The sequence below is a fragment of the Mustela erminea genome, chromosome 4, assembly GCF_009829155.1.
Source record: "Mustela erminea isolate mMusErm1 chromosome 4, mMusErm1.Pri, whole genome shotgun sequence".
Classification (NCBI taxonomy): Eukaryota; Metazoa; Chordata; class Mammalia; order Carnivora; family Mustelidae; genus Mustela; species Mustela erminea.
In genome coordinates this window covers 136,623,839-136,638,877 of record NC_045617.1, presented here as the reverse complement: position 1 = coordinate 136,638,877, position 15,039 = coordinate 136,623,839, and the positions used below count along the sequence as shown (strand labels likewise).

General features: G+C 40.9%; 1 protein-coding gene across 5 annotated transcripts in view; it reads right to left on the bottom strand.

The window, feature by feature from the left end:
• The window catches only part of PHACTR1 (phosphatase and actin regulator 1), a 553,820-nt gene that overhangs the window by 499,571 nt on the left and 39,210 nt on the right, over positions 1-15,039 (bottom strand). For all 5 annotated transcript variants that reach the window (XM_032341117.1, XM_032341122.1, XM_032341119.1 and 2 more), the window contains one exon: positions 11,412-11,558. In XM_032341117.1, coding sequence (XP_032197008.1) covers positions 11,412-11,558 — 147 coding nt within the window. The remainder of the gene's footprint in view (positions 1-11,411; positions 11,559-15,039) is intronic.

Genomic DNA, 15,039 nt, shown 5'->3' with positions numbered 1-15,039 from the left:
CATCATGTCCAGAAACAGCAAAGATGTTGCTGGAAGGCAGCTCAGAGGGTGATCTGGAGGGAACACAGGGCAGCTGGCTTCACAGCTGTGCAAACTGTATAATTCTATGGTTGAGTGGGAGGTAGTGAACAGCCCTAGACTTCCGCAGATACACTGGGGACGTTTGAGCCTCTTCCTCTCAGAAATGAAGAACTGGCCTTGAAAGCTTTGGGTGTGTTGTTTAAGGTCAAAACAAATAATCAGGACAGTCAGTTGGGGGAAGGAGTAGAGCATGAAGAAAATGGGAGGGGAGGTTGGGAAAGAGGAGTGTACTTAGTTATTGGGCTGAGTGTCTGCCTATGGCCAAGTTGGACTGGTGCCCCACATGGCCAGTGGTTCTAGAGTGCAGCAGAGTAAAAATTCAAGCACTTTTTCTCTTATGGGTTGATAATAATATCCTAAGGCAGCCACATGTCATTCCCTGATGAGAGCTGACAGTGGAGGCATGAAGGTCACCTACATTTATAAGTCAGTAGATGCTATAGTCAGTCTTTGGGGGCTATTAGGCTGGGTTGAACTTTTGGCTATGGCAAAGGCAACATTTTAAGTAGAATTAGTCTGGTTTTCACATTTTCATTCCCATGCCTTATTTGTGGCACAGCCAGACATTTAAAGCTATCTCATTCACCCAGACCACATCTGTTTCTCGCCTTTGCATAGTACTTGGCTCTTGGCAAAACATTTTCATGTTTGGTCCTTAAAGTATCAACAAAAATGAGGCAGACTGTTATCCCCAAGTTATAGGTTTCAAAGATTCAGAGATGATTCAGCCCTTCAGTAGCAGACTCAGATTTTGAGATCAACAAATCTCTAAACCTGTCACAGAACACTTGTGCCCATGACTCAGGAGAGAGAAGATGCTTCTCCTGGCTCTCAAAAGTTAAGATTCTGTGATTTTTTTGATGTTCACCTGGCCAACATTGAAGACTTCTCAAGCTAAAAAGTTGTATTCTCTTTCTTTTCTCCTTCCCTTTTTGCCTTCCTCCTTTCTTCTCCCTGTGTCCCTCTCTCTGCTCTTTTTCCCCCCCTTTCCACAAAACACCTGTTCCATGATCAGGGGATCACTGGAAATTCCAGTAGTTATTCTACTGGAATAGTCATTTCCAAGTGGCCATTTGCAAAGACATATCAAGGTTGATCCATTCAACTTCAGTCAGAGGATAGACATTAAATGTACATTTCCTTAACTTTTAGAGTCGGACGGTGACTTCCTTTCTCATTCTGGGCCTGTCATATTCATTCAATACTCCAGACAAGAAGCACTGAATAATGTAAAATTTAGCTAAAAAAATTTGTTCCTTATGTGGAAGTTCCTGAATTTGTAGCTCATTTGGTCCTATAAGATATGGTAACTAGATGGGCATCTTCTTTTTTTCTTTTTCTTTTCATTCTTCTCATTCTTTTCTGTTTTGTAGTATCTTGGAAGAATTGAACAAGGATGAGTGCCCTCCACTTTGTGTATTGAATGCTCACTATATGCCAAGTATTATTCTAAGCCTTTCACATGTAATAAAATTATCTGCTCTTCAAAAACAACAACAACAAAAACCTTCCAAGATTGTCACCATTATTAATTCCATATTATAGGTGAGAAAACTGAGATCATAAAAGGTTGAATGTCTTGCCCAAGGTCAGAAAGCTAGTAAGTGACAGAGTGTGGGTTTGAACCAAAGAAGCATAGTTTCAAAAGTATATCCACACAACCACTAGACTACCTTGGAAAAGAAAGGACTGCTCCTCTTTGTATTCTGTAGGGCTGCATTGTGACTTCCGTGGCTCCTAGGCATTTTTGCCCCTTTCACCACAAATAAATAAATAAATACTGTATTTTATTACTATGTTGGTATAAAGACAACTATAAACCAGGCTGGATTATATTCATTTTTTCTCTTGACTTTACAAGAAATTAAAACATTTTTGTGGGCCCTGAAAAGTATTGTGAGCCTGAACTCTGTGCCAACTGTACCCAATAGCTAAGTTGGCCCTGACTCTGGGGTTTTTCTCTTTCACCTTGATTCATTTCCAGTTAAGAAAATGAATGTACCACATTCTTTGAGGATTTCCTTGCAAATACTGTTTCTGAGTGCAGAAATAGCATCTGGTAAACGACCAATAAAGAAATGATTTTTAGACTGCTGGTAAAATCATTTAGATGGGTTGTAACTAGCATTTTTGTAACTAGACTATGTTGGAATGAAATGGAGTGGGAAGGGATAGGATAGGATAATATAGAAAACAGCATAGTATATTTGCATCTATTAGGAGTATTTTCAGGAATATTTTATTCTAATTTTAAATATGCATGTGTGTATGTGAGGTGATATAAAGCACATTTTTCCCTTTCTGTTTTTTTTTTTTTTTTTTTTTTAAATAGAGAGAGTGCAAGCAGGGAGGGGCGCATGGGGAAGGAGAGAGAGAATCTCAAGCAGGCTCCATACTTACCAAAGAGCCCAATGTGGGGCTCGACATCATGACCCCAAGATCACGACTAGAGCTGAAACCAAGAGCCAGCTGCTTAACCTACTGTGCCACCCAGGCGCCCCTAAAGTGCATTTCTTAGTGAGTTCTAGCCAAATATTTTTAAAATACTGAGCTAGGATGCATTTTTACTTCTCTTTTTTTCCCTTAGCCATGTTCAACTTAAAGTGTGACCGTATGGCAAAGCTGACATAAGCTTGCTCTCTTATAAGAAATCCCGGCCACTAAGAATATGGGTTTGGAGTCATATTAAAAAGATGACCCAAATTCCAATTCTTCACCTTATTCCCCTAATTATCTACATCTCCATTGCTGAGTTATCTGACCTCTTTGTGACTTAGTTTCTAAGTGGATAAAATAAGGATTGTAATAACCATGCCAATCTCATAGGGTCATTATGGGATATAAATGAGCAAAGGCTAATAAAGCCCTTGGCACAGTAGTTGTTAATAAACACTTTGTATATGCAGACAACTTAAATATGTATTTCCGAGCCAGACCTCATGTTTAGCCTTAGGCTTGTCTAACTGCCCATTTGATAGCTCCACTGGGATGTCTAGAAGGCATCTCACATCTGACCTCTCTGCATTTGAACTTCTGACCATCCCCCATGCTCCAAAATGGCTCTTTTATCCTGTAGTTGCTCAGGCCAAACCTTTGAGGGACTTCTTGGTCCTTTCCTTCTCTTACAACCCACACTGAATCCATCATGAAAGCTTGTTGGCTATCCCTTGAAATACATACAAAATCTGACCAATTCTCACTGTTGCTGCTGTCCATCGTTGCTGAGCCACCACTATTTCTCTGGGTTACTGTAAAAGCTTCCAAATTAGCTTCCCTGCTTCCTCATTGCCCCACAAGAGTCTGCTCATACCACAGCGGTCCCAGTGATCCTTTTTTAAGATTTTATTTATTTATTTGACAGACAGAGATCAAAAGTAGGCAGAGTGGCAGGCAGAGAGAGAGAGAGAGGAGGAAACAGGCTCCCCCCTGAGCAGAGAGCCCGATATGGGGCTTGATCCCAGAACCCTGGGATCATGACCTGAGCAGAAGGCAGAGGCTTTATTTAACCCCCTGAGCCACCCAGGCACCCCCAGTGATCCTTTTTAAGATCTTTCTCAGATCATGTTACTCTTATGCTTAAATCCCTGCACCATCCCACATGTCACTAAGAGGAGAGTCAAAGCCCAGCAGTGGCCCGCCAGATCCTGTGTAATCTGGCCCCTGTTCCCTCACAAATTTCCTCTCCAGAAAGCCTGGGCTCCTTGCCAGGTCTTGAACATATCAGGAACAGTCCAGACAAAGAGGCTTTCCATTTGCTCTCCCCGAGCTCCCTCTTGCCCTGTCCTCCACCCATACTGGCTTTTTGCTCATTTTTTCACCTATTTCTGAGAACTTGGTTCTCGTTCCTTCTTCTCAGTGTTGCCTATCCTGCAATCCATCCCTTTCTTTGCCTCCATGTGCCTTAAACTCTTAACTTGCTTTATTTGCTTCTGCCCTAACACTTAACTTATAGAATACTATGCAATGTATGTAATTATTATATTGTTTATTGTCCATAACCCACTTTTAGAAGTTAAAAATTATGAGGGTTAGATGCTGTTTGTTTTGATCACTAATGTTTCCCAAGTGTCTAAAACATGGTCTAATACATATTCAACTCCTCAATATTTGTCGAATGAATAAGTATTATTCTATTATTATTTCTTCTTACCTTCCTCCACCTCCCCCACAAAGCACGGGTCTCAAATGGAATAGGGATAAATTCAAGCACAATGAAGCTCTTTCTATACGTTGTTTACACCATGGTTGAGTATTAAACCAACTTGCTCTCATATGTTTGGTAGAGATCCAGAAATAATGGGATCTCTACGTCTATAAATGGCAAATAATCATATTGATAATGTTCAGTATAGTTTCAAAACCAAGATGTACTTTGAATTCTCGTGACTACAATTACAGCCCAAATGTTAACTGTTCAAAGACACTGTTCCTAAATTGTTAGTTTAGGGTATAGAGATGTGGTAGAAAAGATCAATAAGAAAGCTACAGGCTTTTACAAAACACTTGTCTTTATAAATGTTAAATAACTAGTAGTGTGACTATTCCTGTTGTCCTTCAACAACCTGTAGAAAGTCACACCAATCCATCATCACTCAATAAGGCCATTAAATTGATTTTGTCTTTTATTTAACTATTTTACATTATATAAAAGACTTGTAAATTAAAGCAATTAAGATGTCAACATGGCTCACTTTTTTTCCTCCTGAAATCACATTCACTTTATCACCGACCAAAGTGGATGGGGACAGTGATGAAACAAAGGGGGAAAATGCTAGAATTCTTGTATCACACAATGAGGAAATATTATCTCTATTAACAGTTCTTTCAGGGCCTCTTCCGTTTATATGACATAATACATTGGCTATAATACATGTCCCTTTTTTCACCTTATCAAGCCAAAAAGAAAAATAGCTCTACAAACTATCTTCTGCTTCCACTTGGGTCTTAATGCCTGCTTGTATAATAAATAATCACGAATTGAAGTTGCATATATCAAGGAGTAACTCCACGTGTTGTATTAAAACATTTTTGGTTGGCAATGAAACATATGCATGAAATACATTTTTTTGCACCTATTCTAACCAACAATTTATTTGCTCCTGTCACCATATATGCTGGGAAAGAAAAAGGAAAAAAAAAATTCTTTGTAATCCATGACCTAGTTTTACACTTAGTATCTAGAAGTTAGGGTTATTCTATCTGAATTCCAAAGGGATATATTTACCTTCCCTAGTAATTTAAAAGGATAAAGGAAAAATATAGATCTTATATACCCTATTCATTTTAATTATAAAAGAGGACAGGCTAATGCCAATTGGGAGACTGGGTTAATATTTCGTTTTCTCACTTTTCATTTACTGCCATGATTTCTCCAATACCTATTCAATCATTCAATAGATATTATTTACAAAGCATCAACAATGTTAAAGACTCGAATCCCTAAATATTCAAATTTAAAACATTTTAATTAAGATGATTAATGTAAATGTGCCTCCTAGCACATTATTAAGAATATTGATTATTAATATTTATCAATTCTTCTTTAAATTAAGCTTATTTTCATAACTTAGCTGTAATTAAATATTTTTAATTATTTCTATAATTATGCTATTCCACTGTATGTTTTATACCATAAATAAGACAGCATATAAAAATCAGTGGTATAGTGTATATCTAGTAGTACAGCTAGAGCTAGAAGTACCAGGTATTCATAGGAAATCTTTAGGTTGGATGAGACTTTAGCAGTCTTAAAACCTAGGGTGCCTGGATGGATCAGTGGGCTAAGCTTCTGCCTTTAGCTCGGGTCATGATCTCAGGGTCCTGGGATGGAGGCTGGCCTCTGGCTCTCTGCTCAGCAGGGAGCCTGCTTCCTCCTGTCTCTGCCTGCGTCTCTGCCTACTTGTGATCTCTCTCTGTCAAATAAATAAATAAAATCTTAAAAAAAAAAATCTAGATCCCTCATCTTAGGGCTGAATGAATCAAGCCTAGAAAAATTAAATGACTTGCCCATGCTATCAGATGCAGATATATTAAAATCAAGCTTTTCTGTCTCTTGATTCATACTTTCCATATAAAATACATCTCCATGGTCTTCCATAAAAATAAAAATATATATCTTTTATAGACAAACTAAACAAGTAACTTATCATTTAGTGGTTAGATAATAGTAAATATAATACTTAGATGTTTAAAAAAAAATTGAATAATGCCCAGACCAGAGATCCCAAGAAAATTTAACCATGTGACACAGATTTTGTACTTTAATTGTCTCATAAACATATGGATTGCTGTTGAAATGATGACATGATAAGCAGCCACGTTAAATATTAACAGCCAAGGGCTTCCCATATTCTCATATTGTTAATTATTTACTTTCCTTAACTTTGTTTATATTATTTATATTGCCTGAAGCAGTTTCATCAGTACCATCTGAATGTATTACATAATGAGATTACCAAGTTGGTTAGCTTTAATAACACTAAAGAAGGAAGGCAGAACCTCAGAAAGTTTCATAAAAGAGGTTTCTGGTCAACTACATGGTCATCCATTTGGAATGTGGCTACTGAACGTGAGAAGCAGTATTTCCTTCCTGCTTTCCTACCTTCCTCCTTCCCTCCCTATTTTCTCCCCTCCCTCCTTCTATCTCTCCCTCCCTCCCTTCCTACTTTTTAGAAGCAATTCTTCCAAGGAGATTTTGGGCCCACCAAATTAAAGCCAGACCCATATGATTAACCTTCAATTTGAAATTGGTAAAATAAATAAATAAATAATTTTTTAAAAAAAATGAAAGAGACACTGGCACTCTTCAGTGAAAGAGTAAAGGAAGATGATTGCCAAGACCTTCAGATTGGTAAAACAATCTTGGTTGAGTATGACAATATTCACAGTTTTGCCTAGGGACAGTTCTCATTGCTATGTGATGATGGCACATTCTGGGCTGTCATTTTTCAGTATCATAGGTTTTCATCATTTAAGAGATAAAGATTTCCTCCTCAAGAAAGGCAGAAAAGAGAACCCCCTGAATCCAGTTTATAACTTAATCTAGTTGACCCACCCATTCTTTTTTTTTTTTAAGATTTTATTTATTTATTTGATAGACAGAGATCACAAGTAGGCAGAGAGGCAGGCAGAGAGAGAGGAGGAAGCAGGCTCCCTGCTGAGCAGAGAGCCCGATGTGGGGCTCTGATCCCAGAACTCTGGGATCATGACCTGAGCAGAAGGCAGAAGCTTTAACCCACTGAGCCACCCAGGGACCCCTGACCCACCCATTCTTAGAAGTAGCCAGAACAAGCCAATTTGGACTGCCATTATCCTCTGTGCCTAAAAGAGTGGAAAAGCAGTAGAAGTCAGAAACAGCTATTCTTGGGTGACATCGAAACTAAAAGAGATCTTGACCTCCTAAGGAGGATAGGTATTCTGAGGCTGACCATGCTATTAACTTAAAATCTACTCCACACAGAAGCAATTCTGAAATGTCAACATAGGTTAAACTTCCTTATGATTAGAGAAGTTCTTACTGTTCTCAGTCGTGGCTCAATATTGGTTTTGGGTTTTAAACAATCCTAAATCATCATCAGGGTGACTAGCCTTCCTTCTTTTGACATCCTCAAAGAAATTTTTGGTCTGCTTAAATCTTCTATTTACCATAACACATCCATTCACCTTAGTATGTAATTGCAGAGAACTTTCCAGTTTCAGCACCTTCTATGTGTCAAATACTCTTCTATGTGCTCTCAATATAAAGATTAAAGAAACACACTAGCTTATAGGAAAATATTCACCAGATGAGATGCAACTTCACTGCATTCACTTCAATGCAGTGAATGAATGACCTCATAAGGCAGGGTAAGTTCTCACAAGCTAGATGTCAGTGATGTTCATTACTAAGTGAGAACACAATTAGAAACACTTGCTACTAATAGTGTGAACATATTCTTCTGTTACACAATGTCCTTATAACACATTTTAATTTCTCGGGGAAAAAAAAAAAACTCCTTCAATGTTTTAAATGAGGTCTGATGTGTCTGGGTAAGTTTTAGCAGATACATTGGCTTAATTTTCTCTGGCATTTATACTATTTTCAGTAAACAATCATTATCAATATTAGCATAATATACTACGTGCTGAATAGAAGCTAAAAACCTACAAAAGAGGCTCCTTTAGAAAAAAATGGAAGTCACGGTTCTGAAAATTTCTGTTCTATACTCCGGCAGTTTAGGCTGAAACTTGAAATTTGCATCTTCATAAAATGATTTAAGACCCACATTTTGGTGCTATTCTTTGACTGACATGGGACTGTAGGTGAATGAGTATATCCTTCACTCAAGCTGTGGAGTTATTTCTGAAACGATATTATTAAGTGCCCTCAGGGACAAGATATAGTTGAAAGGATGCTTAAGTATTTAATTAGTATTCAAAATGCCCAGTCTACTTTATTTGGCAACTATATAGATTAGTTTAAGGGTGTTGGTATCCAAAATGATTTTGTGATAGCCAAATAAAATGAATATATGTGTATTTATTCCATGAAGCATTACTAAACCTCTAAAATATTAAACATGGGTTTACATATAATGAATAGGTGTGAGAAAGCAAATATTAAACATAAATAGTTTAAAGCAATAAGGAATTTTTCTGGAAAGAATAAACAATGAGTGACTACTTGAGGGGTAGAAGAGGAGTGGGAATAAAGAGCAGAGTAAAGCTTCCTTGCTTAATTGTTTGTAAATTGTTGTTAAAAGACAAACAAAATTCTCTCTATGCCCAAATTATGTAATTTATCCAAAGTGTGCAGGCTCCTCTGTTCAGTAACGCTGATAACGACACTAATAGTTTAATTACAACTTGCTGCTCAAGGAGATAAACAAGGCTGTTTGCTTTTTAAACCAGGGGTTACAATTACTTTTAAACGCGGGGGAAAGGCACATCTGCGAGTAGATCTTACTATGTCAGAAAAGCAACCAGAAACCAGCTGGAAAATAAACAAAGCACCGGGAGTGAGCAGCCTGCACAAAATTAGAGCAGAACTGCTTGATTTGAGCAGAGGAGCAGTAGACGCGAGGCGTAGTAAATAGGCGGTAAATGTAGGTGGGCAGGGATAGAAAAGTTTTTGGTGGCTAGATCTTCTGTGTTTTCCCTGGGATTCCATCACTTGGAGGGACTGGGCACCCCTCCCCCGCATATCTTGCTTACAGTCATGTCACACAGTCCCTCGTTTCAGCACCACAGACAGAGGACAGCTCCCCTAACCGCAGAACACAGCCCAAAGCTGCTTCTTTCCAACATCCCCTGCATGGCATTTCTCTTTCTTGCTGGTGTCTTTCTTAACTTTGCTTTTGGGGGGTAATTCTAAGGGACATATAGGAGGGACTGTTGGACTTGTTTATTTCCAGATTATAGGGAGACAAGTCTTGTCTGAAAAGTCCAGGCATTTAATTGGCCTCCAGAGTAATTCAACCAGAATAAAAGATTGCAAGTCACTGGGTTTAATCTGGTGGCAAAATGGCTCAACCCAAGTCAGGAGTGGCTGAAACTTGAAGCTCTCTTTTAGTATTTTATGTTATTGTTTTGTTGTAAGTAAAACAAGGTAAACAACTTTTACTAACTGCCACTCCAGCCATTTTTCTCCGGTCCTAATAAGCATAAGACCCTAAGGAATATACCAGTGTTTGGTAGCAAAGGCGTCAGTGGAAAAATTTCTAATATTTCTCAGTGAGAAAACAATCTCAATCTTAAAAGAAACTCTTCTCAGTCCTTCTGAAGACCCCTCACAACCACATCCTGAATGTGGAACATACAAGTGAAGGATTAACAGTTCCATAATGAGACCACAGGCTACTACAGCATACCACAAAAATGGCCCAAACTGCCCCCACTAAAGACCTCATTTCCCCAGCCCTAAAGCCAGAGGAAAACATTTTAGGAGTGACAAGGAACATACGATCAAAACCCCAAATCACCAAGACAGGAAAATAATACTCCAAGAAAATAATACTCCAAGAACGCCACTTTGGTACTTTCTGTTGCCATTCTTCCATTCGTGAAGATATGGTCACTTGGACACCACATCCTGTTTCTCTAATCAGAATTTTAATCTTTTGTCCAAACTTCTCAATAGTGTATACAGTATTTATCATTTGAAGGTCCCCTTTGCTCCAACACATGCGCACAAACACATACTTTGATTCAGTTCCATTTCCAAGATTTAGTTTGCTAAGGAAAATGGTATTATCTGGTATTCAAACCTATCTTGAGGCAGGGTCTCCGAGAAAATGCCCTCACACTTTTTGCACTGGAATTACTGGAACACTAAGGGATTTCAGAAAGGAAGAAACACAAGCTGGGGGCGGGGGTGGAGTGGGGGTTGGAGCTCAGGAGGCATTCAGAAAAGGCAGCAGTATGAAGTTAGTGGTGAACAACTTCCTCCCAGTGATAATGACCATCTACTAGTAACAGAGAGTGAGGTCTGCCTGCAAATCTGGAGCGGCTGCGGCAGAGCGGACAGCAGACACTGGGTGCTGCTTATCAGGTACCCAGAGAGGTCTCAACGGAAGCAATTTGATTTTCTGAATCCCTCAGTCCTTTCTACTGCCCCTTCTTCTTCTTCCTCCCTCTTTCCGTTCCTTCCTCCCATCTCCCTTCCTCCTTTACCTCACTTGTCCTTTTCCCTTCATTCCATCTGGGTCACTTTGGGCACAAGTACCACGGACAGAATCAAATCACCTATCATGTAGCCTATGGACCGTGTTATTATTATTATCACCCCCAAGGTTGTTCTCAAACTGCTTGGGGGAAAGGATAAGGTCCTGTTCCTAGCTGTCAACCCTCTCCATAGCCCCCACCGCAGCAGTGGTAGCAAACCAGCAAAATCACCAGTCTGAATGTCACCAACAAGTTCCACCCTGTAGTAGCCCTGCCAGCAAACCTCACCAGCAGAGCCTTGCCAGACCCTCCGCCCACAGCCAGTGCACTCGCATCCCCAGACAGCCTTGGTGATTCCTAAGATCATTGTTATCACTGACAACACTTTCTTCTCCTCATGAAAGGGGAAAGCCCGCGTGTGACTCCTGGGCGGATGTAGGGCTCCACGCGCTACCCTCCCCCACCTCCGCAACACACACACACACATACACACCCCTCGGAATACCGGCGACACAAAGAGCGACTGAGCGAGCCCGGAGCCTGGCTGGGTAGGAAGGGGGGCTGGAGGGAGGGCACTGCCGGGAGGGGGACACCCAAGGAGGGGCAGGGGGCTGAGCCAGCCGGTGAGGAGGAAAGGGAGGCGAGGAAGCGAGGTGCAGGAGAGTGTACGGCGAGAGGGTCGTCCTTACCTGCCCCTAGGTTGAAGGAGATCCTGGCTTCGGCGAGGTACGGCGTGTCGCTCTTGGAGCGGACTCTTCTGATGGGCCGCCGGTCTATATCATCCTCCGAAGATGCCGCCATTAATGTGGGAGGCAGGAGCAGGGTCGCCCGGCGAGCTGAGAGGGAGAAGGAGATGGAGAGAGAGAAGGAGAGAGGCGGAAAAGGGGAGGAGGGGAAAGGAAGAGGCTCACACACGGGGAGGGGGAGGGGAGAGGGGGATGGGAGAGGAAGGGAAGGGGACGGGGAGGGAGGGGGAAAAGAGGGGAAAAAGGAAAAAAAAAGAGGGAGCGAGAAAGAAAGAGCAAAGGAGAGAAAAGGGTGAAGGGAGAGAAAGAAAATCCGTTAAGGATTTGTGGACTGGAGCAGAGATCAGGCTATCACTGGCTTGCTCCCAGGGCTCCCCTAACTCCTCTTGCAGCCACGGGGCCAACGGGTCAGTGTTCCCGACTGACACCCCGCCTCCTGCCCGCAGCCCCAGTTTTCAGCTGTTGGCACAGATAGGCTGATGCGAAAGGGAAGACTCCAAAGCAAAGATGCCCAGTCAGCACTGTGCCCTCTCCCGCCAAACGCACTTACTCTGCTCTTCAAGTGCACACTAGGGTCTCCTTAACCCACAGGATCCTCGGGACTGAGGACGCCTGGCCAGTTGTACCAACTTAAGCTTTCCTTGCGTGGAATTATTATTGCTGGAGTACCAGCCCCTGGTGGCCACAGAGGAGGGCACTGCACTCGGGGTACCCCTCCAGTCCCTCTTTCCCAACCGGGAGCTCAAATTAAGATGCAACTAGATCTGCAATCCTCAGAAGCCCCCTTGAAACCTGGAGGTGGAAAGTAGAGGAAAAGAAGTATAGACAAGTCTGGGAGCAGTTTGGCAATAAAGTTTCCAGAGTTGATGCTTTGAATGTACACTAGGCATATTCCCACAGAACTGAGTGATCCTCTTTTACAATCGCTAACTTCTAGGATGTGTTTATGTCTACAAAAATATCCATTCGTTTTACCCTTTAACTTTCTCTTTATTTGGGGACTTAGGGGACAAATAGTGGTCTTTGCATTGGACCTGTAGTCTCTATAGCCCTGTGCCATTGAGGTGAAGATCAAGGGCACTTTACATTTCTTTGAATGTTTGCACTGCAAACTTCCCACATTACACAGCACAGAAGGAAGTAGAAAGGTGAATCAGAATGGTTTGATGCTCCTACTGAATCTATTGATGGGCTAAACTCTTTGATGTTTGTCTTTCCACAGCCTCAGTCACTTGGTCTTTTTGTGGCCTGATGTTGCCACTCTCCTTTCTAGTAAGAGCTCACCTGGAGTACACAGATAAACGTTGCCTTGATTCCCTCCCTGCTACAAAGGAGATGTCAGGGTCGAGTCATACCCTTGAATCTCAGAGGAAGAAGGGAAGCTGGCCCAGCTCTGCCAGACTTCCCTCCGCACTTTGGCTGTCAGTTCAAACTCTTGCTCCCTAGAATCTTCAGTCTCTCTGCTACACACATAGCTAGTAACTCTTCATCTTAGGAAAAATACAACTGCCCTTGGCCTCACTGCTTCCTCAATCTCTACAAGACTATTTCCTTCCCATTCCGCTTAAGCTTCCTGTGGATCTCTTGTCCCACAGTCTCCATGTCTTAACCCCCAATCCCCTCTTTCATCCCCACTACTGGTTTCCATCCCCACCGGCCAAACAAAGTTATTTTAAAGGTCATCATATCCATTTAACAGTTAAATCCATTTCTTTCTTGTCTGCTTTTTAGTACATAGTAAACTGTTCTTGAAGAAGTCTCCTCCTTTGGCTTTCTGTACTAGACTTCCCCCTGAACCATTCAGTGTCTAATTGTTTGCCAATTATCTGCATAGTTAATTTGAAATTGCTTATCCTGGCATGCAGAGCCCTTCACAACCTGATTTTAACATGTTTTTCCAAACGCATGGCCCATTATTTGCTTCCAGTCTGCTCGGATTTGTCCCAGTCTGGCTCACTTCTGCATCTACACATTTGCTTGTGTCACACACCACAAATTTCTTCCCTATAAACTTCCCATGTTCTCCCTCAACAATGTCAGATAACTGGTCCACTAGTCTATGGCATGAACCCAGTACATAGTAAATGCTCAGTAGATTTTTTTTTTTTAATAGAAGAAGGGAGGGGACGTAGGAGAAAAGAGAAGGAAGTAGTTGTTACATAAGTAATGAGTAGCAAGGAGTGAACTGGGGAGCAAACCCGTATCTGCCTGATTTTAAATCCTGTGTCCTGAATCAGTATATTGACTTGCTAAGTATATGTATTTGGTTGACTAGCCACACTTAAAATTCACTTTTCTATGACATTTGGCTCATGATTATGTCCCGTTTATCTCTGTGAAACATGAATTAAAAATGGATGCCTCCTCTCCCAGGAGGCACAATAGGAACCTTTGGCTCATCAAATGAACCATGAAGGTTAATGTTTTTACATGGCTAGTCAGGGTGTAAACCAATATTATGATTGTAACATTTAGGTTCAGGCTTTTAAGGAAGTACGGAAGTAAGGAAATTAAGTCCAACAATTCTGAATACTGTAAAAACTCTATCTGTCTTTGAATTAAGGCAGTGCCACTTGATTGTTCAATATAGGAGCCATTCTCCATCCCCTTGTATTTTCATTCTTCAACCATGTCTTAAAAACAAAGCCCAATAGAGTCATTTGAAGAAACACCTAGCTTTAGCTTTCCCTGTGTTTCTTTGATTTTACATTTCATGGGTTTTGGGGTTTTTTTTTAAGATTTTATTTATTTGACAGAAAGATCACAAGTAGGCAGAGAGGCAGGCGGGGAGGTGGGGGAAGCTGAGCAGACAACTCAATGCGATGCAGGGCCCAATTCCAGAATCCTGGGATCATGACCCGGGTTAAACTCTTTGATGTTTGTCTTTCCACAGCTTTAACTGTGGAAACAGCCCCAACATTTCACGATTCTTGATATAGAGAAGTATATCTTTAGATTTCTAGATCTTATTTCGGCATTTTAGAAGTTTAAGAACTTAACATTGCCATTACATTAGGTGTACCTTTCTTTAAAGGAATCTCAATGTATCTTCATACAATTTCATTATGGACATTTTATTACTGAAGTAATTCTAGATAGATACACTTTTGGCAAAAAGGACATAAAGATACTATGTCTATCTACATGTTCTTGAATTATTTTATTGTGTTTTTATTTCTGACTGTTCTCTTCCATTTTTTTTACTTCCTTAATTTACTCTTTTCTTTATCTTACCTAGTTTTTCCCATTCCCTTTTCACCTTGCCTACCTTCTCACATCTTTCTTACAATTTGTTCACAAAATTGATCTCATTCATGTAGCTCCCTCTTATCCCGCATGAAGGACTCACTTCAGTAGGTTTGTTCCGATGTATCCACATTCTTTATTCTCTAGGATTCCTTCCATATATATGATCTCTTATCATAAACTATCTGAGGGACATCAGGCAGGAAGCTCTTGTGTGGAATCTGGGAAGCTGGGTGCTGCGCCCAGTACTACCACTACCTCACCAAGTAACACTGAGCAAGTCACTCACTTTACCAGGTTGGATCTGTCACCTCAGCTGTAGGAA